At 39.2% G+C, this 21,668-nt stretch overlaps 2 protein-coding genes across 6 annotated transcripts; one reads left to right on the forward strand and one right to left on the reverse strand.

Moving 5' to 3' along the window:
- Window positions 1–9,660: 9,660 nt before the first annotated feature.
- Window positions 9,661–15,142, reverse strand: Thap5 (THAP domain containing 5). 4 transcript variants are annotated; one of them, XM_042684775.1, is made up of 4 exons: window positions 14,962–15,142; window positions 12,073–12,265; window positions 11,185–11,383; window positions 9,661–10,806 (listed from the first exon to the last, which is right to left on the reverse strand). In XM_042684775.1, the coding sequence occupies exons 1-4, from the start codon at window positions 15,039–15,041 to the stop codon at window positions 10,490–10,492; spliced, it is 789 nt and encodes a 262-aa protein (XP_042540709.1). In that variant the 5' UTR covers window positions 15,042–15,142; the 3' UTR covers window positions 9,661–10,489. The 4 variants fall into 4 exon arrangements, with proteins under 4 accessions (XP_042540709.1, XP_042540705.1, XP_042540707.1 ...); XM_042684771.1 differs by having other exon boundaries at window positions 9,661–11,383; XM_042684773.1 differs by lacking the exon at window positions 14,962–15,142 and having other exon boundaries at window positions 9,661–11,383; window positions 12,135–12,188.
- A 193-nt stretch (window positions 15,143–15,335) lies between these two features.
- Dnajb9 (DnaJ heat shock protein family (Hsp40) member B9) lies at window positions 15,336–19,836 on the forward strand. 2 transcript variants are annotated; one of them, XM_042684702.1, is made up of 3 exons: window positions 15,336–15,439; window positions 17,183–17,409; window positions 18,345–19,836. In XM_042684702.1, exons 2-3 carry the CDS (start codon window positions 17,193–17,195, stop codon window positions 18,791–18,793), a joined length of 666 nt encoding a protein of 221 aa, XP_042540636.1. In that variant the 5' UTR covers window positions 15,336–15,439; window positions 17,183–17,192; the 3' UTR covers window positions 18,794–19,836. The 2 variants fall into 2 exon arrangements, with proteins under 2 accessions (XP_042540636.1, XP_042540637.1); XM_042684703.1 differs by having other exon boundaries at window positions 15,364–15,497.
- The last annotated feature ends 1,832 nt before the right edge of the window (window positions 19,837–21,668 follow it).

The following is a 21,668-nucleotide window of genomic DNA, read 5'->3' on the forward strand; positions in this document are numbered from 1 at the left end:
GGGGACTGGGGTCTTTCACTCTGAGCATATATTTTGAGGTGGGCAATCTTAGACTCTAATTCTATCTTTGATACTTCTTTAGAAAATTACACAATGTTGTGTTTCTCTCTCTCTCTCTCTTTCTCTGTGTGTGTGTGTGTGTGTGTGTGTGTGTGTGTTTGTGTGTGCACCCACATACAAGCATGCCAGTTCTTGGCTTGAACTCAGGGCCTTCATGCCATCCCTGAGCTACTTTGTTCCAGGTAGTGCTCTACCACTTGACCCATGGCTATACATTCAGCTTTGTTTTTGTGGCTAATTAGAAATAAGAGTCTCCTCAGCTTTTCTGCCTGTGCTGGCTTCAAACTGATCTGAGTCTCTGAGTAGCTAGGATTACATGTGTGAGCCACCCATACCCAGCTACTCACCTTTAAGGCTCATTTCCAGCAATTGAACAGGGCCTTTTAAAAGATCACTTGGATCCAAGTTGAGATAAACTATCTATGTTTTAGAAGGCAGTCACACTTGTTCTTGTTCATAGTGTACTTTAAAATCATTACAGGGTAGAGGCATGGGAACCAGAATTTTATTTATTTTTAAGTTTTTTTCTTCTTGTTTCTTCTTCTTTTTTTTTTTTTTGTTGGTCCTGGGTTTTGAACTCAGCCTGGGTGCTGTCCCTAAGCTTTTCCCTTTTTCTGCTCAAGGCTAGCATTCTACTATTTGAGCCACAGTGCCACTTCTGGTTTTTAGTGGTTAATTGGAGATAAAGAATCTCAAGGCCTTTCCTGTTTGGGCTGGCTTTGAAGCACTATCTCAGATCTCAGCCTCCTGAATAGGTAGGATTACAGGCTTGAGCCACCAGTGCCTGTTTTTTTACGTTTTCTTTAATTGTTATTTTAAAGGTGATATACAGAGAGGTTACAGTTACGTAAGTCAGGTAAAGAGTACGTTTCTTTTTGGACAGTGTCACCCAGAATTTTATTTTTTCCTGTAACAAAGTAACCTCTCTGAGGTTAATTTTTTTCATCCAATTTTTTTATATTTTTACCCTTTTAAAATTATTATAAAGGTGATATACAGGAGAGTTTACAGTTATATGTCAGGTAATGAGTACATTTCTTTCTTTCTTTTTTTCTTGTTGGTTGTGCAGCCTGAACTCTGGGCCTGGGCGCTGTCCCTCAGCTCTTCAGCTCAAGGATAGCACTCTACCACTTGAGCCACAGCACCACTTCTGGCTTTTCCTGCTTATGAGGTACTGAGGAATCGAACCCAGGGCCTCATGCATGCAAGGCAAGCACTCCACCACTGAGCCACCTTCCCAGCCCCATTTCTTCTTTCTCTCCTTTCCTTTCTTTCTTTCTTTCTTTCTTTCTTTCTTTCTTTCTTTCTTTCTTTCTTTCTTCCTTTTTCTTTCTTTCTTCCTTTCTCTTTCTTTCTTTCTTTCTTCCTTTCTCTTTCTTTCTTTCTTTTCTCCTTTTCTTTTTTCTCTTTTTTCTTTCTCCTGGCCCTGGGGGGCTTGGATTCAGGGCCTGGACACTGTCCCTGAGCCCATTTGTGCTCAAGACTAGGTACTCTTCCACTTGAGCCACAGTGCCACTTCTGGCTTTTTTTTTTTTTTTTTTGAGTAGTTTATTGGAGATAAGAGTGTCAGGCAGACTTTTCTGCCTTGAGCTCATTTTGCTCAAGGCTAGCATTCTACCACTTTGAGCCACAATACCACTTCTGGTTTTCTGGTGGTTAATTGGAGATAAAAGAGTTAAAAGATGGGGCTGGATGGGGCTGGGAAGGTGGTACAGTGGTAGAGCGCTTGCCTTGCATGCCTGAGGCCCTGGGTTCGATTCCTCAGCACCACATAAGCAAAAAGAAAAAAGCTGGAAGTGGCGCTGTGGCTCAAGTGGTAGAGCGCTAGCCTTGAGCTGAAGAGCTGAGGGACAGCGCCCAGGCCCAGAGTTCAGGCCACACAGCCAACCAAAAAAAAAAAAAAAAAAAAAAGGAGAGAGAGAGATAAAAGAGCCTCAAGGCCTTTCCTGCCTAGATGGGCTTAGAATCGCAATTTTCAGATCTCAGCCTCCTGACTCCTGAGTAGCTAGGATTATAGGCATCTACCACTGCCCTGGTAGATTTAGTATAATTTTATTTTATTTTATTTATCAGTTGTGGGGCTTGAACTCTGGGCCTGGGCACTGTCCCTGCACTCTTTAGCTCAAGGGGAGCGCTCTACCGCTTGAGCCACAGTGCCATGTCAGGTTTTCTATTGGTTTATTGGATATAAGAGTTTCATGGGTTTTCCTTCCCTGGGCTGGCTTTGAACCATGATCCTCAGCTCTCAGCCTCCTAAGTAGCTAGGATTACAGGTGTGAGCAACCGGAGCCTGATAGATTTAGTATAATTCTTTAGGGAGTACTCATTAAGATGACACACCTGTATTCCTGGCAATCAAGGCTGAGGAAACAAGATTGTAAATTCAAGTCAGACTGTTATATAACAAGGACTTGTCTCCAAATAAGTAAATGATGTTTTAAAAGGGTACTAGTATTTTTGTTAGAATTGCTTAAAAACTGCTTTTCATGAGCCCACAAATTAAAAGTTGGAGAAAAACGTGGCATACCAGCCTCTATTTTGTGTCTTTGCCTTAAACCATTCTCTCTTTAGTCACTTTGCAATCAATCAATCACCTTGAAACCTGGAAAGGACAGAACTTATCAATAATATCCTTTTGAAAAAGGACCAAAACTACCGTTAAGGAATAATATAGCCTGTTCAAGAGGGAACACCAACCAGACACTGGTTACTTGTTATGCTGACCAGTGATGACAGTGGTATCTGATAGAAAATGACAAACTAAAAACTTACGTAGTGCTGACCTTGCTGAATCATCCCCCCTCCTTTTCCCTCTCCTCACATATACCCTACAGCTGTAAAATATAAAACCTGTGAATTGAAGGCCAACGTATCTGCCAAAAACAGATTCTGAAAAAAACACCCAAAAAACCCAACAAATCCCTAAAATCCAAGATTCTACCTTTGCACAAAGAGCCCTTTCCCATTCCTACCCTGCTTCTCTCTCAAGACAAACTATCCCAGACTCCTGTCCTGCCTGACTTCACTCTCTCTGCCTATTGAACAGGTGACCTCAGCCAGGCGCCAGTGGCTCATGCCTGTAATCCTACTCAGGAGGCTGAGATCTGAGGATTGAGGTTCAAAGCCAGCCCAGGCAGGAAAGCCTTGAAACTCTTATCTCCAATTAACCTCCAGAAAACCAGAAGTAGTGCTGTGGTTCAAGTGGTAGAGTGCTAGCCTTGAGCAAAAGAGTTCAGAGACGACCCCTGAGTTCAAGACCACAACCAAAAAAAAGAAAAAAAAGAAGAAAGAATAAAAGGTGACTTCAGTTGTAATACAACACACGGCACACTACTGTCTTTCCAGTCTGGCTAGATTTGGTCATCCCTCTCAGACTTTTCCCCTGAAATAAAAGTCTGAGTTTACTTTCTGTCTGTTCTTTATTCTGATACTCTATAATGACTCAGTTTTCTTGCAATATCCACTTTTCCTGAACTCCTTCTAAAATAATGATCAACCAAGCTATACTTTGACCAAGACTGTTTAATAATTATTCATACCTTTCTCTTACATCCCCCTAGCTTCTTGTCAGTTTAAAGCTAAAACTCATGTCTGTACTTCAAAAGATGCTGAGTATTATCTTCCCAATGGTATGACCATACCATGTAACAAAATCTCCTTTCTCTGTCCTTTACAACATCTTTATTTGGCACATATAGGGCCATATGGTTGGATCTTACATGTGGAACTCATGGAGTTTGGGAGGAAGAGTCTAAAAGCTATCTTCATTTTCAAAATGGCAACTGGGTAGCTATTTCAACTTCAAGACACCAGCTTCAATAACTCGTAAGAGAGTCAGTCTTGAATACATTACGATTTTTAGATGGTATTACTTCAGTCACCTCCATCCATTATCTTAATTACAGCTATAGCTTCTACATCGACACTTGTTTCATCTTGTACTTTTGTTATTCCAGACTAGGATTTGGCTAAGGAAATACTGTGGCTGGTTGGATGTAGACCACTAGATCCCTATCAGCAATATGGCTGTTTAATTTTCTTGCCATTTGTGTGTTCACTGAAGTAGCACTTTAATTCCCTGCCCTACCTCACCATCCCCTCATTTTCACTTTACATTCATAATTTGGCATAAGCTTTTAGCCTGTCTCAGCTTTGGCATGATACACAGAGAGCTTCATCATTTCAAGCTTTTGATTTAAAAATAGAGATTCTTTGACTTAAACTTAGAGGCCACTGGATCCAATTTAATGTTGTATCTCAGGGAATAGGGGGCTTACAGACCAGTCAGCTAGTGCAGCAGTCAGAACACCCACATTTATCAATTAAATAACTTATATGATTGTAGTTAATGGTACCCCAAACAATTATAATGGTAATAAAACTTAAGGTTTTGGACCCTAGGCCCAAACTGCAGGAGTTCCACATTAGGTCTGGCACTTTCCCCATATATCTAATAAAAAAGACGTGGTGAGCAGGGAGCCAGTGGTTTACACCTGTAATCCCAGTTACTCAGGAGGCTGAGATCAAAACCAGCATGTACAGAAAGTCTATGAGACTCTGGGGTGGGGATAGGGTACAACTGACATCATCATTTTCTTGCTTGCTATAAACAGAATGTGTCCAGCTTTTAGACTCTACCATGATCCTGTAGTCATGCTTCAAAGCTAGTAAGGTGGGTTGAGTTATTGTCTTGCATCTCACTGACTTCATCCAAAAAGAGGTTCTCTTCCTTTAAGGACTCAAGTAGTTAGACTGGGTCCACCAGATAATCCAGGTTGATCTTGTCTCAAGGTCTGTAACCTTAATTACACCTGCAGCATACCTTACCTATCATCGATCCTGGAAATCAGGTTGTGGACATCTTGGTGTGGGGGTGGGAGGTTAATGATGAAGTTAGGTTTATAATGCCTAAGGTCACATGCAGATTCACTGGTTTCTTTTCTTTTTTTCTTTTTGTCGGTCGTGGGGCTTGAACTCTGGGGCTTGGGCTCTGTCCCTGAGCTCTTCAGCTCAAGGTGAGTGCTCTACCGCTTGAACCACAGCGGCACTTCCGGTTTTCTAGTGGTTTATTGGAGATCAGAGTCTCATGGAGTTTCCTGCCCAGGCTGGCTTTGAACCGTGATCCTCAGATCTCAGCCTCCTGAGTAGCTAGGATTATAGGCGTGAGCCACCAGCGCCCAGCTCACTAGTTTCATATCAACTATTTCATTATGTAATCTCTACCTACTCCTCTTCAAGTACTTTTTTTTTTTTTTTGGTTGGTCTTGGGGCCTGAACTGACAGCTAGGCGCTGTCCCTCAGCTCTTCAGCTCAAGGCTAGCACTCTACCTCTTGGAGCCACAGCACCACTTCTGGCTTTTTTTCTTTTTGCTTATGTGGTGCCCAGGGCCTCATGCATGCAAGGCAAGCACTCTAACACTGAGCCACCTTCTGAGCCCCTCTTCAAGTATTCTTAAAACAGAGATACTGTTATTCAAAATCATGAGAATGAAGTCTAAGCATAGGTGATCTTTAGTTAATTTCATAAAAAGGGTAATCATTTAAATTAACATTTAACTTTTAAACATCCTAGCTTAATAAAGTATATTTATTAAGTATTAATATTATTTAGCTCATTTAGTTTTTCAAAAAAAGTGTAACAAAATCTACAATAACTCCTTTTTTGTCTCCCCAGCTTCAATCATCCTGAAATCAATGTTTTTAAGTATACACGAAACATGCACATACTATTTTGTTCATTTAAAAATTTTAAATAGTATATGTTTATTAAACCTTTTGCCACTTAAAAGATTTTTTTCTAATATTGTTTGGATACTTATTTAATACATTAAATCTACTCAGCTTTGTATATAGTTCATTGTTTTGGATAAAGTCTCTTATCTGTTTTAAGCTAACAAAGTAAATGCCATAAACTGAGTGATTTAAACAACAAAAGTTATTTTTTCACTGTTGTGGGGGCTGAAAGTACAAGGTCAGGGTGCCAGCTTGATCAGGTACTTGACTTGCAGTGAAGAGGGCAAGGAGCTCTCTGGATTCTCTTCTCATGAATACACTAATCCTACTTATAAGGTATCCACCTATATGGCATCATCTAATTACTTCCTTTAAGGCCTAATTACTTCCTTGAAACCTATCTCCAAATACAGTCAAACTGAGAATTGGTGCTTCAAAATAGCACTAAGTAGAGGAGACTATGATTCAGTCCAAAGTCAGGAATGTGAGTTTTCTCAATAAAGCATGTGATAAGATTTTGAAGCAAGTGACAAAAATCTTAGCTTGTGAGAAAAGGCAGGGGCAGAAGAAGGGAGTTTACAGGAAAATTTGAGCATGGAGACATGAATGTGCTATAGCAAGCAACACTGCAGCTCGGGCTGGTGAGGTGAATTAGTGGTAGAGTGCTTGCCTCGCATGCATGAAGCCCTGGGTTTGATTCCTCAGTACCACATAAACAGAAAAAGTCTGAAGTGGCACTATGGCTCAAATGGTAGAGTGCTAGCCTTGAGCAAGAGGCTCAGGTACAGTGTTCAGGACCTAAGTTCAAGCCCCAAAACTGGCAAAGCAAACAGAAAAACCCCAAAACACTGCAGATCACATTTGAAGTTTGTATTTATGAGTTTGTAAAAAAAAAAAAAAAATGAGTTTAACCAGGAATAGAATTTAAGCACATGAGAATAGAAGGACAAGCAATGCTTTTGAAAGTTGTACAGAGAATGATGATAGACAATGGCAAGAGTAGGAATGGACATGAATATAGAAAGGTGTTTCATTTCTTTTTGGTCGGTTGTGGGGCTTGAACTCTGGACCTGGGTGCTGTCCCTCAGCTCTTCAGCTCAAGGCGAGCGCTCCACTGCGCCACTTCCAGTTTTCTAGTAGTTTATTGGAGATAAGTGTCTCACGGACTTTCCTTCCCCAGGCTGGCTTTGAACTGTGATCCTCAGGTCTCAGCCTCCTGAGTAGCTAGGATTACAGCTGTGAGCCACCGGCACCAGGCTCATGTTTCATAATTTATTGTTGTGTATTTATCTATTGCAAAACTCAGATTAAAATGAGCATTTTTGCCGGGTGCCGGTGACTAACGCCTGTAATCCTAGCTACTCAGGAGGCTGAGATCTGAGGATCATTGTTCTAAGCCAGCCTGGGCAGGAAAGTCCATGAGACTGATCTCCAATAAACCACTGGAAAACCAGAAGTGGCGCTGTGGTTCAAGTGGCAGAGCCCTCACCTTGAGTTGAAATGCTGAGGGACAGCGCCCAAGCCCAGAGTTCAAGCTTCATGACCAACAAAAAAATAAATGAGCATTTTATTTTGGCCTTAAGGCATCTGAGAAGTGTTCTGTTGCATTTTGTGTCCTCTGGAGCAACTGGTGCTTAAGAATCAGTTCCCAACATGGTTTCTTCATTCATGTATGATAGTCTCATTCTTCAGGGCCTCTCCATGTGGCATAGGTTTTCCCAGAATGACCTTACATGGTATCTGGCCTTCTAAGAGTAAGTGTTCCAAAGAAAACATGGAAGATGTAAAACCAGTTAAAGGCCAATTCTGGAACTGTGTGTCAGTTTTACTATACTTTACTGGTCAAATCAGTCACAGAACCCACCCAGATTTGAGGAGACTCTACTTATTGATAGGGAAAAGCAAGTCCATGGTACAAATGAGGATAAACATAGGAAATATCTTCTCAAAACCCTTACAGTATCATGAGAGAGGTAGTTACTATTATCATTATGATTTATATCATTGTGATATAAAACAAAGCCCAAGCCAGCATGGTGGTATATTACCTCTCAGCACTCAGGAGGCTAAGGCAAGAGGATCTTGAGTTTGAGAGTATCAGAGCTACCTACAGTGCAATCTCAATCCTAAAACCAACCAACAAAAAAGAAAAGAACAAAAACCAAAGCATGTATGAACAGAAAGGAAACAATTTTGACTGGAAAACAGGTATAAAATTTCACTGAAATATAATTTTTATAGACTAAATTTAGGGAATAAAATAAGCAGACAGACATAAGGGACAGACATCTGTCTGGCATGTTTGGGAAATACTAAAGAATATAGTGTGGGTAAAGAGAACAGAGGATAAAAATAATTACAGATATCATGGATATCATGGTAAGTTTAGCTTTATTTTGTAGGTATTAGAGAATAATTTGAGATTTCTAAGGTAGAAAACTAAGTGGAAGGTGGCTCGAACAGGAAGATCTAGGATGATATGAACATGGAGGACTAATAATATATGAAAGATTTTCCAATAATAATAATTCAAATAACAAAAGCAGGCCAAAAGCTGCAAATATACTTTAGAGGTTAATTATGTTAGACTGACAATATCCTTAATTGATTATAGCTAAACACAAGAAAGTATCTTATATATGTATACATATATATCTTTTATTGTCTTTAAGTAGTTGTAATTTAACAAAGCAGCTTATGAATACAATGCATCTTGATCAATGCCACTCCTTTAGACAAGTATCTTAAATACCTATAATTTATTAAATCTAAAAGAATAGAGCTAGTTACATAATTTCTATAAAATTTGTGACTTCAAACAAATAGTACTTATTTTAAATTTCATACAAGGTGGGATATTTAACATAAAGCATGCTTCCATGGTTACCTAATCAAAATACTTCTATTTATTATTAGGTTGGCACACAGTTCAATATCAATTTCATTATCCAGATAAAAACTAAGTTAAACATGGTTAAAAATGCATTTATAAAACAATTATTTGTGATTCTGGATCAACTTTTATTGAGCACCCCCTATTCTCCAAGTCCCCCAAAATGTTTATTTTACTGTATTCTTAAAAAAAGAGGGCTGGGAATGTGGCTTAATAGTAGAGTGCTTGCCTAGCATGCATGAAGCCCTGGGATCGATTCCTCAGTACCACATAAACAGAAAAAGCTGCAAGTGGCACTGTGGCTCAACTGGTACGTTGTTAGCCTTGAGCACAGAGAGGCTCAGGGACAGAGCCCAGGCCCCAAGTTCAAGCCCAGGGCCAGCAAATGAGAGAAAGAGAAAGAGAGAAAGAGGGAGAGAGAGAGTGCACGAGACAGCGTGCGAGAGAGGTGAAAGTATTGAAGAGACTGATAAAACTTGGCTCAACACCATTGGCAATTCAATTACACTGAAAAATTTCAATATATATATATATATGTATTTTTCCAATTTCTATTGTTAGCTTATTTTTCTTAAATTCAGTATGGATATAAATAGTATTTCTATTTATAGCAATACATCTTCCATAAGATGGAAACCTAAAGGTATCTTCCTAAAGGTCATTATCACTTATAGTTTCTTCCTTATAAATATTTGTAAAATATGCAGAAGAGGGAATGTATAATAATAAGTACAACACTATTATGCATAGCAGGTGCCAGTGGCTCATGCCTGTAATCCTAGCTACTCAGGAGGCTAAGATCTGAGGACTGAGGTTCAAATCCAGCCTGGGAAGGAAAGTCTGTGATACTCTTATCTCCAATTAACCACCAGAAAATGGGAAGTGGTGCCAGGTGGTAAAGCGCTAGCCTTGAGCTGAAGAGCTGAGGGACAGTGCCCAGGCCCAGAGCTCAAGCCCCATGATCGACCAAAAAAAAAAAAAAAAAGCAGCATACCTATTATGAAATATACACAAACTATGATTTCTAAAATAGACATACATATATTTAAAATTGGTACAAATATTACTTTATAAATATAGGATGCTGAGAAACTTAAATGCCTGTATTTTAATGGCCAACTCTATAGGAAGTATTGAAATATTTATTTTCTCAGAAGTACTCTCCTCAGAGCTGAGTTCAACTGCAATAAAATTATAATAGTATTTTTCTTTACATTATAGATATGTAACTAGAAAAATGATTAAATAATAAAAGCATATGCATATTGAGGATATTCCAATAGTTAATATCAAATTCTAACCATCTTCTATATATTCTTATAGAAAATGTTTTAATAAAGGTATCTTAATAGGAAGAGAAGGAACTATACACAAACAGACTAACATGGTCTACTAAGTGCCCTTATTTTACAAATTACAAATAAGGGAATGAAGCTTAATGTCTACCCACAGCTCTGCACAAAGCTAAGCAACTACTGTACAACTAGTCTCCATTACCAGTCCTTGAGGTGCAATTTTAACAGTAGTTTGCCTAATTCATATGCTAGTGGTGGAACTGGGAGCTATTTGGGGCTTTCTCTTTGTTCTCTCACTTTATAACTAAACTTATTGTATTTACTCACTGTAATTTTACTGTAATTTGGAACTCTCCAATTTTTCTCTTACTGTAGGTATTACAGAAACAGAATGCAGTTCATAACAACTTTCATAGCTTCATTAAGACAAACTATCTGTAGGAGAAAGATCACTTTATGCATAATTTGGTTTAGCTAGAAAAAGCTAATACAGCCTTAAAACTTTACTCTATATCATAGTAACTTCATATGTGGTGAAGTGATTTTCTATAATGTTGATGTTTTCTTCAGATAGCCAGTTTTCCTGTTTTAGCTGGCTTATAAGAGCTTCCAAAGACTTCCATCTTTCTAGAGTTTGTTGCTCTTGTAGCTCAAGAAGAGTTATCTTTGAATGCAGCTTAGAGACTTTTTGCCAAAGATGTTCCTTATTTATGTCTTGTCTGCAGTAAGAGTGTTCCGTTTGTAAAATGTCTACACTATGGTCTATATTCTTATATGAGGAGTCTTCAATGTCTATGTCTTCCATTCCTATGGTTTCATTTTGTGCTAGAACAGATGAATTAACTGCAGGTTTAAAATTGTTTGTGGGTACAAAAATGGCAATAATAGATTCTTTATTTGTGCTTAAATCTTCAACAGTGCTGATTAAGAATTCATTTTCCTGTACTGACTTAATTTCAATTGAATTAGGATTAGCAAGATGACTGGTAGTTATTTCGAGCATTTCTTGGGTTTCCAAAGATTGGTGGTGAATACCTTCTGAATTTGAAGTTGTTAAAGTAATAGTTGTAGAATTTAGATTCTCATAAGATGTGTGAAAATCACTTACACCTAAATCTTGGTTAATCAATGTTTCTAAGACAGAATTTGTCTTTTCAGCATCTTGTTTAACTAGATTAAGAGTTAATATGTTAGTTTGCATACTTGCTATTTTAGGAGCTGGTGGCTTCAGTATGGCAGGCAAATCAAGTAAGTCTGTGTGTTCAGGGAGTATATCTATTTTAACTGTATTTTTCTTTGCTTCATTTGATGCAAATGATTCTTCGGGCTTGGCTTTTAGACACATTTCTTTCTCATCTCCCAATTTTTTCTTCTGAGATTTTTTTTTACAAGATTCTTTTCCCTAGAAAATAATATTTCAAATTCTAAAAAGGGCATACTTGTAGACTTACTCTCTTACTAGTACTAAGTTTGAGCAGTATACTGGTCTGGCAAACTTATTTAAACTGGTCTAAGTAGATAACTTAAATATATCTTAAAATATTTTTTTTTTAACTCCAGTTGAAGCACTGGTGGCTCATTCCTATAATCCTAGGTACTCAGGAGGCTGAGATCTGAGGATCGTGGTTCGAAGCTAGCCCAGGCAGAAACGTTTTCATGAGACTCTTATCTCCAATGAATCACAAAAAGCCAGAAGCAGAGCTGTGGCTCAAGTGGTAGAGTGCCAGCCCTGAGCAGAAAAACTCACAGACAGTGCTGCAGTCCTGAGTTCAAGTGCCACAACTAACAAAAAACAAGCAAAACCCTAGAGTTGACATATGATAGAGTAATTTCAGGTTATTTAAATGACCAGTAAGAAAAGTGTGACCATTAATTTTAAAAATTTCAAAAATGTACTGTTTTTTGCTGCTCTCAAACGGTTCCACTTTAATTTTTAAATTCATCATACTTTTAGTAAAAGGAGAAAATATTCTCAAGTATTTTTTTTCCTAACAGTAATCTTTACCTCTTACTCTTTACACCTGATGATAACCTGTCAATTTGGATTTGCCACCCTGTTCTGCATTACCCGTCTCTCCGCTATTCCAATACCTGATAGTCTTCAGGCAAAGAAAATATTGTTGGAATTGCAGTTTGTTTTAAATAACGGATACCCCATCTGATGTCAAGAGAGTCAGGAGTAAAATGGTCACTACACAGGAACTGGTATTTACTGGGAACCCAAGACTCCCGTTTCATATTCTTTAACCACTTTTCAAGTCTTTCTTTGTCATGAAGAGGAAACCTGAAATTAAAAAAAGAAAAAAAAAGACAAAAACTTTGTCTTACAATATATCCACATAAACTATTTGTCCCATGCTGCAAAAGCAAGGCCATCATCTCTACTAAATGAAAGCATCTTTATGACAATGACTATGAAGCTAAAGCTTTGGTCTGAAAATGGATTGGGAAACATAATTCAGAGATCCTTTAAGGAAAATACATTACTTCAAAGAATCTAGTCAGTTTTCTATGGATAGGTAATTTGCCTAGAATCAGCCCATTGTATTATAAATTCTCTACAAATTTCCATCCAAATGTGTTTCATATATAGCCCAGGTGGCTTCAAATTCCCCTTATTCTTGCCTCAATTTATATTAGCATTTTTAAAATAAGTAGATACTCAATTCACACAAATCAGCTGAATAAAATTACTATTAATATGGTTAGCTGAAGAAAACTACTAATATTTTTCTTTTTTTTACTAGCATCTGCTTCATTTATACCTATATGTAATTTAGTCTGCTTCTAGACTTCTGTAACAGCCTACAAGCTCTAAACTTTAAGTTCTAAAATAGGAATTCTGATGCAAAAAAAAAGTTAATTGCATTGAAAAGGTCAGACTCAGAAAGGTATGGTACCACTCACTTGTAATCCTGGCAACTAGGTAGGTTGAGGCAGAGGATTAAGTGTTGGGTCATCCTGTGCTACACAGTAAGACTGTCTAAAAAACAAAAGGAGCCAGTGGCTCATGCCTGTAATCCTAGCTACTCAGGAGGCTGAGATCTGAGGTCGCAGTTTAAAGCAGCCGGGCCAGGGAAGTCTGTGGGATTCTAATCTCCAATTAACCACCAGAAAACTGGAAGTGGCGCTGTGGCTCAAGTGGTAGAGCACTAGCCTTGAGCTGAAGAGCTGAGGGACAGCGCCCAGGCCCAGAGTTCAGGCCCCATGACCGGACCCCCCCCCCCAAAAAAAAATTACATAGTACATTTCAGATACATTAAAAACAATAGCAAAAAGAAAAAAAACAAGTGTGTCCCTATCTTGGGTTCATTTCACTTAACATCATCTTATATGGTCGTATATACATAGCTTTTGACCTATTCTGCTTGTCCTTGACTTATACTAGTTATTGCAAATAAGGGAAACCATGGGACCTATGTTTCTTTGGGGCTGGTTTACTTCATTTTTTCCAAGTCTTCCATTTCCTAACAAATGGGGCAATGCCATTCTTTCTGATAGAGGCATAAAATTCCATTGTGTATATATACACATCTTCTTGATCTATTCATCTACTGGGTATTTTGTGTATTTTTTCTATGGTGTATTCTTTTTAATTTCTTAGTCCTTATGATACATACATATATTGTCACACACAGATACATACATACTTTTATAAACCTGGTGGCCTAAGTCATACATTGGTCAATCTCACCTTTTATTTTGCTAATCATGCAAAAATTATATAAATTACTTAGATTTATGTTGTTTTTTTTCCCATTACTTGAGATAAAGGGAAGCACCCAGCCAATAGTAAATACCAACTTCATGATTAAACTCAAAGGAGATTTACTAAATAACGTGAAAAAATTAAGGAACCCTCCCCCCACAAAAATAGAGAACTAGGTAGTTCTATCTGAAACAATTTTTGTTAAATACGTTATAAAAAGGAAATGAGGGGGATGGAGGCATGGCTCAGTTGGTAGAGCACAAGACAATGAGCAAAAGCGTTAGGTGCCAAATTTAAATCTCAGTCTCGAATATTAAAAAAAGAAAAGAAAAAAAGGTAAAAGGAAAAAAGAAAAAAAGGGCCTGGAGCTGGTGGCTCACTCCTGTAATCCTAGCTATTCAGGAAGCAGACATCTTAGGATCGCAGTTCGAACCAGCCCAGGCAGGAGAGTCATTGAGACTCTTATTAACCACCAGAAAGCTGTTAGTGGCGCTGTGGCTCAAAGTGGTAGAGCGCTAGCCTTGGGGGGAGAAGGGGAAGCTGAGGGGAGATCGCAGGCTGAGTTCAAGTCCCATGACCAACAACAAAGGAAATGGAATACATAAGTAAGCTGATTTTCAGACTTCTCATACATATTATTCTTGTATTTAATAACATTCTATTATTTCTACTTTACAAATGGAAGATATGAAGCATGGTCATTCAGTTGCAAAGGAATGGAACCTAGATTTGGAATCACAGCTCCCAAATGACACAACATCGCTTCCCTGTCTTTCTGAATGCAAACTAGTATTCGTATAGTTTGACGGAAGTATCTCGTAGTTTTAGTCACCCAGAATATATTTACCTGCCCCAAGCAGGAAACACGTTAAAATTCTGGGTATGACACCAACTTCTCAAGGTTACTAATCAAGCTTTGGTTTCTGTTTTCTCACGGGGGGTGGGGGGGATTAAATTCTGTGCAACTTCGCCCTTCCTCACAGCAGGTCAGGTGCACCTTAAGGCGTGGTTAGTGCAGTTCAATGAGAGCTTCGCGAGGTGCGATCAAGGCTCCCAGAACCACGACCGTGGACCATGCACAACCTTCCTGTCTTACCAACCCTTCAACGGCGTGCCCAAGGTTACACTACATTCAAGCCTCCGCGCCCGCTCTGCGCGGGAAGTTGAGGTCTCGCTCAGAGCAGGAAGGAGGCACCTGGGCCCCGGCTCCAGACCACAGGCCCGGGGCTTACCAAGGTGACGCTGACGCTACGGCCTACGAGCTGACTTACGGGTAAAAGCTCAACTTCCGGCCTTTATTGTTCCGTCCCCTGCGATTCTTACAGCATATCGCAGCGCAATAGCGGGGCATCACTTGAGTAAGGTCCTGGGGTGACCCCAGGTGGCAAAGGGCGCAGACCAGCCCTCCTAGCTTAGGCGGAGCCGCAAGACCAGGCCGCCCGCGCCACTGCGCCTGCGCCAGAAACAGTTCCGGAGATGGGTGCCGGAACCTTTCATTCACTTCCGCCCCCGTTAGTATAGGAACCGCCCTTTGCGGGGGGTGTAGCAGGAAGTGACGCGCAGGCCGAGCGGCAACAACAGTTTTCCACGTGCGCGTTGGGCGCCAGAGTCAGGTGGGGAGGCGGGAGCCAATGGGGAAGCGTTTCGTGTAGGTCCGCTCCCGTGGTGGAGGCACCAGCCGGGGACACCCGCCAGTAGGGAGCGGGCTGAGAGGGGAGGCGGTGGTATCCTCGGCCCCGGGAGCGAGAGGTCGGTGTGCCGGTGACCGTGAGGCGAGCGTCGGCCCAGGGAGGCCGCGGAGGCTGGGGAGGGTGGCCGGGCCGCCCACCTGAGCGCAGAAGCCGCGCGGGTGCTCCTCCCGGGCCTCGGCTTGGGGGGCGCGGAGCCGCGGTCGGGGGAGGAGCGAGTCCGGGGTGGCGCGGACCGGTCGGCGGTTCTCGGCGCCGCGCGGTGGTGGCCGCTTTCCGTGGGCGCCCTCGGCCTCGGCCTCTCCAGCGGCTTCGGGCTGCGAGGTTCGGACGAAGGGACTGTCGGGAGATGGCCGGACCACAGTGGTGCATTTTGTGCGTTGGGCTGTGTCAGGGGCGTTCTGAACTGTCAGCTTCGCTGAGGGCCGGGTTTCGGGCCTCGGGGAACCCTGCCGGTAGGAGTCGGGGGGACGCAGGGCCTGTGCCTTGGCGAGAGGCCTGGGTGGTCCAGCGCAGCCGGCTGCTGGGGGAGTAAGGCCCACCCAGGCCGCCGGGAAAGGGGATGGAGGAGCAGCTTGTGGTTTTCTCCCTTCTCTTTGCTGTTTTGACGTGAGAAATCTGGTTAATGGAAAAGTTTGCTCATGAAAACTAACACACGTTCAGCTTGAATCCGTGGAGTAACGTTTAAGAAACCAGTAAGGTGCCAGTCAGTTCAGACCCGCCCTTTGAGTAGGGAGCAGCCGCGGGCGATGGGGCGTCCTTAGAACAAGTTGGAGGTTGTACTTGATCCTTGAACCTCCTTTGACAGGAGGTTATACTCGTGACTCTGAGTAACTCTGGAAAAAAAAAAGTAATCCACCTGCTAATTAGTAATGCTGCGAAAAGGCCACAGGAGAGGAAGGCAGGCAGTTTCCATGAGCCATAGTGCTTTTTCATCAGCCTTGTTATGTCATCACGGGTTACCAAGCTCTCCTGTGGTTTAGTATTCAAAAAACCGGGGCACTTTATTATGGATATCAAGTCAGAAGATACATGTTACCAAAAGTCCTATGTCAAAACTTACTAAAGATTTTCAGGGTAAGAGAACTTTTGTAACTACTGAGAAGTTTTGAGAATAACTTGTTTGCTGGCAGCCTTAGGAGAAATCTTAAATTCATTGTGTTTTAAGTAGAATTTATCCATATACCTTTTCTTCCAAAAAGAGCAAATAGAATTGAACTGAGAAACTCCCTCCTGGCCATCACCATTCCTCTAATAGTCTTTCCAAACACAGAATTTTTTTGATAACTGATTTTTACTAGATATTGTAGTTTCTTTACATGCAAGCCTAGTTTGGAAGAAAAGTAAAAAATGCCAATAGTAGTTTGGGGGAATCTCAGTTTTCCTTATAGGAATTCATATTCTGAGGCTTAGTATAATGGTAGAGACTTGTAAGCCCAGCAGGAAGAGGAATTCAAGGCTAAGGGAAACGCTGTGTCAAAAAAAAAATTCGTATTTGAATAATGTCTCTAAATGTCAGAGAAAAAATTAAAAAGTTAACTACCAAGATAATGTTATGTCTAGATTAGTAGGTATTTTCTCAGAACAGCATTCATTCAGGTCCTTAATTTCATTAGGTGAGCCAAAGACTAAAAGTAGAGAATCTTAATTCACAAACACTTAACACTTAGAATGCAATAGAATGTGTGTATAAAATACTGTATATATGACCTTTTGAATACTGCATTAAATTGTTGACTTTCTTCTAAAAGAAAAATGCCCTAAAATTAGTTCTATAGATAATTTTTCTTTTTTCTTTTTGTAGGACATTAGAAATGGCTACACCCCAGTCAGTTTTCATCTTTGCAATTTGTATTTTAATGATAACAGAATTAATTCTGGCCTCAAAAAGCTACTATGATATCTTAGGAGTGCCAAAATCTGCATCAGAACGCCAAATCAAGAAGGCCTTTCACAAATTGGCCATGAAGTACCACCCTGACAAAAATAAGAGCCCTGATGCTGAAGCAAAATTCAGAGAGATTGCAGAAGGTAAGTAAGTGACTTTCTGAGGTCTCAAGGGTATAACTAATAAGCATGATGCCAAGAAATCTGTTTGTTTTTGAACATATATGCAGATGGCAGGATGAATGGGATTTACATTTAAATATGGTGAGATTCTGCCATTCTTAAAGCAAAATGTTTTTTAGCGAAAGACTAGATGAATTTTAATTGATAATTTTATTAGTATATGAAAATGTATTGTTTCATTCTTATATTTATGAAATCACTGTTGTTTCTTAGGAAAAAGTATTTGAGTACCCAAAGTTCTTATTCTACATTTAAAAATGTTTGGCTTCATACCTGTTCTAAAACAAAATATACTTTGTGAACATTCAATAATTAATGATGGGAGGTGGTAACTGACTTAGGGAGTTAGAAATTAAGGTACTTCAATTAGTAAGGAAATGGAAAATCTAAATTCCTACTAACTTCATATTTGATTATTAATTCTTTTTTTTTTAACTGTATTTTTTTTTTGTCTTTTATTATTTGGTACTGGGGATCGAACCCAGGATATTGCACTTGCTAAGCAAGAGCTTTGCCACTGAGTTGCATCTCAGCCCAAAAATAATTTTTAATTTTTTTTAAAATTTTATTTCTTGATCACTAATTCTTTAACACAAATGTGGTTTTCAGAAAGTAATATTAATAGCTCTAATGGTTGTCCACATGCTATGATAGTAACATTTATTTAATAATTACTTGGTATATACTAGAGTTATGACTGTGCTAACTGTCGACAAGCTAGCAGTGAGTAAGGCAAAGTTCTTGCCTTGTATAACTTCTATTTTTAACTTAATTATGTTTGTAATGTGCTTTTAACTTGTGATGCAAGTTGAAATTAATGTATATGGAGAAGTTTAAATATATGTAATTTTGAATTTTTTTTTCTTGACTTACTAAAATGTTATTATCTTTTTCAGCATATGAAACTCTTTCAGATGCTAGTAGGCGAAAAGAATATGATACACTTGGACACAGTGCTTTTACTAATGGTAAAGGACAAAGAAGTGGAAGTCCTTTTGAGCAGTCATTTAACTTCAATTTTGATGACTTATTTAAAGACTTTAACTTTTTTGGTCAAAACCAAAATTCTCGGTCTAAGAAGCATTTTGAAAATCACTTCCAGACACGCCAGGATGGTTCCAGTAGACAAAGGCACCATTTCCAGGAGTTTTCTTTTGGAGGTGGATTGTTTGATGACATGTTTGAAGATATGGAAAAAATGTTTTCTTTTAGTGGTTTTGACAACACCAATCAGCACACAGTACAGACTGAAAATCGATTTCATGGATCTAGTAAGCACTGCAGAACTGTCACTCAAAGAAGAGGAAACATGGTTACTACGTATACTGACTGTTCTGGACAATAGTGGGCCCTTTTTTTCTGTTGTCACTAAAACCATCTTGTTGACTTTTCCTCAATATCTTTGATGAAAAAAGTTTTCTGTGAATTGCTTTGACAAGTGCATGATTTCGCTTTAAGCAATTTGATATAGCTATTACATATATTTAAGTTATTCTAACATTCAACATTCAGTAGACAAAATGTAATATTAATTTTCCTTATTAGGAATTTTTTTATAAAAAGAATTCTGCCAAGTCATTTTTCTTTACTTACCTTTGAGTTCCTAAAAGTAGCAAGTTTTAGTATCAAAAAGAAAGATTGAATTTGGGTGATACACATTTAAAGAAATGAATTGTGTAAATTTAGATGATTTTTTACAGTGAAACATTTGCTAATACGAAATTGCATGCTTTGTGGCATCTGTTAATTCAGTTGCTAAATGTATATGAGATTGTATAATTGAGTCATTCAGCAAAGGAGATCAGTATGTTGGTTAATTACCACTAAAAGCTTTAGGAAAGGATGGTTTTATTTTTGCAACCAAATCATGCCTTTTCTATGGTAGAATTGGGGTAAAGGAAGTATATTGCTTATAGTCAGTGAAGCAGAAAAAGTTGAAAATTTGTGAAATATTGCCAAGAGATTGTTAGTGTGTGTAGGCCCTGAATAATGGTTTTTTTAAGATTGAAATTATAACTACTTACACATTTCCCCCACCTTTCTTTTTAACCCTGTAGGTCTTCATACAAATTTATGTAGTCTTTTTTTGTGTGTACATAGTTCTTCCTCTTTGCACTTACCTTGGTCTAGAGATTGCACTTATCTTCATCTAATACCTCATTCTTTTGTAAAACCAGCCAGTAATTTCTGTGCAACCTTATTATGTGCAATATTTTAAAATCCTAAGACGTGTGTATTTTGGTTTTTAGATAGACTTATTTCTTTAGTTTGGCACTTTTCCACATTATACTCCATATGAGTATTAATCCTTTGGATGCACATTAAAACTAGTAATGTCTCATACAACATTGTGTGTGAGTGAGAGAAATATAAATATTTACAACCTGATACTCTCTGTTGTCATTTATTGTTAAACATTTCATAATGGAATTCTAGAGGCATAGAGGACATAACTAATGGGCCATGTGTTGATCATAGGTCATAGTCCCTATGAAGTCATTTGTCTGACCTGAAAACTCTGATAGGTCATTTTTTTTTCTTTTTACCATTATTTTCATTCTTACCCTTGGTAGCATAGTGATTTTGTAACTAGTTTTAGTATGTTTCCTACCAACTAGTTGGCAGAATTGGTAGTGTTCTGTCACCAGTTCTTTACTATTTAGGCCTGGTTAAGAAAAAGATTAGCTAGGTGTTGATAGCCTCCCCTGTAATCCTAGCTACTCACAGTTCGAAGCCAGCCTGGGCAGAAAAGTTCCCTTGAGACTTATCTCTAGCCACTCAGAAACTGGACTTGGTACTGTGGCTCAAAGTGGTAGAATATTAGTCTTGAGCAGAGAGCTTAGGGACAGTGCCCAGGCCCTGAGTTCAAGCCCTATGACTGACCAAAAAAAAAAAAAAAAAGATTAAATAAAGCTATAATTAATCATCTTTGGAAGATTAACTCCCCCACCCACCCATACTGTTGAGGGTTGAACCCAAGGCCTTATGTATGACGGACAAGTAATCTGCCACTGAGCTACATCCCCAGCATTTCAGAATTTAGAAGAAAATGAGTTTATTGTATTTGTATATGTCCTGGAAGTGGTATCAATGGCTTTTTGCTTGATAATAAGAAAATAGCCATATCTTGAACTTGGAGCCAAGGATCATTTGTAGCCTAAGACAAGACAAAAATACCTTATTTTCAAATTAACTTTAGTTGGAAATGTGGCTCAATACAGTATTCAACCTAGCAAGCAAGCCCTGAGTTCACATCTTGGTATTGCTAAAAAGGAAAAAATTATAAATACTGTTCTTAGCGTATTACCCTTTTTTTTTCCTCACACTATTTTTTTGTTGGTTGTGGGGCTTGACCTCTCGGCCTGGGTGCTGTTCTTGAGCTCTTCAGCTCAAGGCAAGTGCTCTACCACTTGAGCCACAGCACCACTTCTGGTTTTCTGGTGCTTAGTTGGAGATGAAGAGTCTCACAGACTTTCCTGCTGAGGCTGGCTTTAAACCGCAATCCTCAGTAGCTAGGATTATAGGTATGACCCATGGTGCCCAGGTTGCCCCCTTTTTTTCAAGGCCCGGTTGCTTTTCCCCTTTTCCCCCTTATCTAGGGTACCTAAGCATTTTAACACTCAAGTGAAGGTAATAGTTTGATGTACAAGCAATTAGAAATTAGACTAGTCAACATTTTCTCCAATAACCTAAATTATTATATGTTTGTACAGATAGAATAAACATGGATAGAAAATGAGAAACCTTTATTTGAAGAACTGACCAATAGCATACTCTGGTAGGGTGCCAGAGGCTTAATCATGACTGTAATCCTAGCTGTTAAAGAGGCTGAGATTTGAGGATTGTGGTTTAAAGCAAATACGAATAAGACTACCATCTCTTCATTACCAAAAAGCTAGTGCTAGCTTTGAGAACAAAAGCTCAGGGACAGTACTTAGGCCCTGAGTACAAGCTGTAGTACCAGCATCCTCCACCAAAAAAGCTTAATCTCTGTCTCCATACTTACTGTTTACCTAAATTGTCTTTTTTTTCTGGGTAAAATAGTAATATGACTTCATATTTTTCTGGAACAGAGTTAAATATGTTAGTATTCATTAGTTGTACGGATGGAGTTTTATTGTGGCGTTTCTACACATCAATCTCCCTCTATCATTCCCTCTTGTCCCTTTCCCCCTTAAGACAATTTCATCAGGTTTTGTTGTCTTATTTTCACACATGCA

Source organism: Dipodomys spectabilis, unplaced genomic scaffold, assembly GCF_019054845.1.
Source record: "Dipodomys spectabilis isolate Male_0828 unplaced genomic scaffold, ASM1905484v1 ptg000089l, whole genome shotgun sequence".
Taxonomy (NCBI): domain Eukaryota; kingdom Metazoa; phylum Chordata; class Mammalia; order Rodentia; family Heteromyidae; genus Dipodomys; species Dipodomys spectabilis.

Coding starts and splice junctions, on each gene's coding strand:
- Dnajb9 (XM_042684702.1), top strand. CDS start 17,193: ATGGCTACACCCCAGTCAGTTTTCATCTTTGCAATTTGTATTTTAATG. Junction 17,410..18,344: donor ATTCAGAGAGATTGCAGAAG/GTAAGTAAGTGA, acceptor TATCTTTTTCAG/CATATGAAACTCTTTCAGAT.
- Thap5 (XM_042684771.1), bottom strand. CDS start 15,041: ATGCCCCGCTATTGCGCTGCGATATGCTGTAAGAATCGCAGGGGACGG. Junction 12,266..14,961: donor CGGAAGTTGAGCTTTTACCC/GTAAGTCAGCTC, acceptor TTTTAATTTCAG/GTTTCCTCTTCATGACAAAG. Junction 11,384..12,072: donor CTTTGCCTGAAGACTATCAG/GTATTGGAATAG, acceptor ATTATTTTCTAG/GGAAAAGAATCTTGTAAAAA.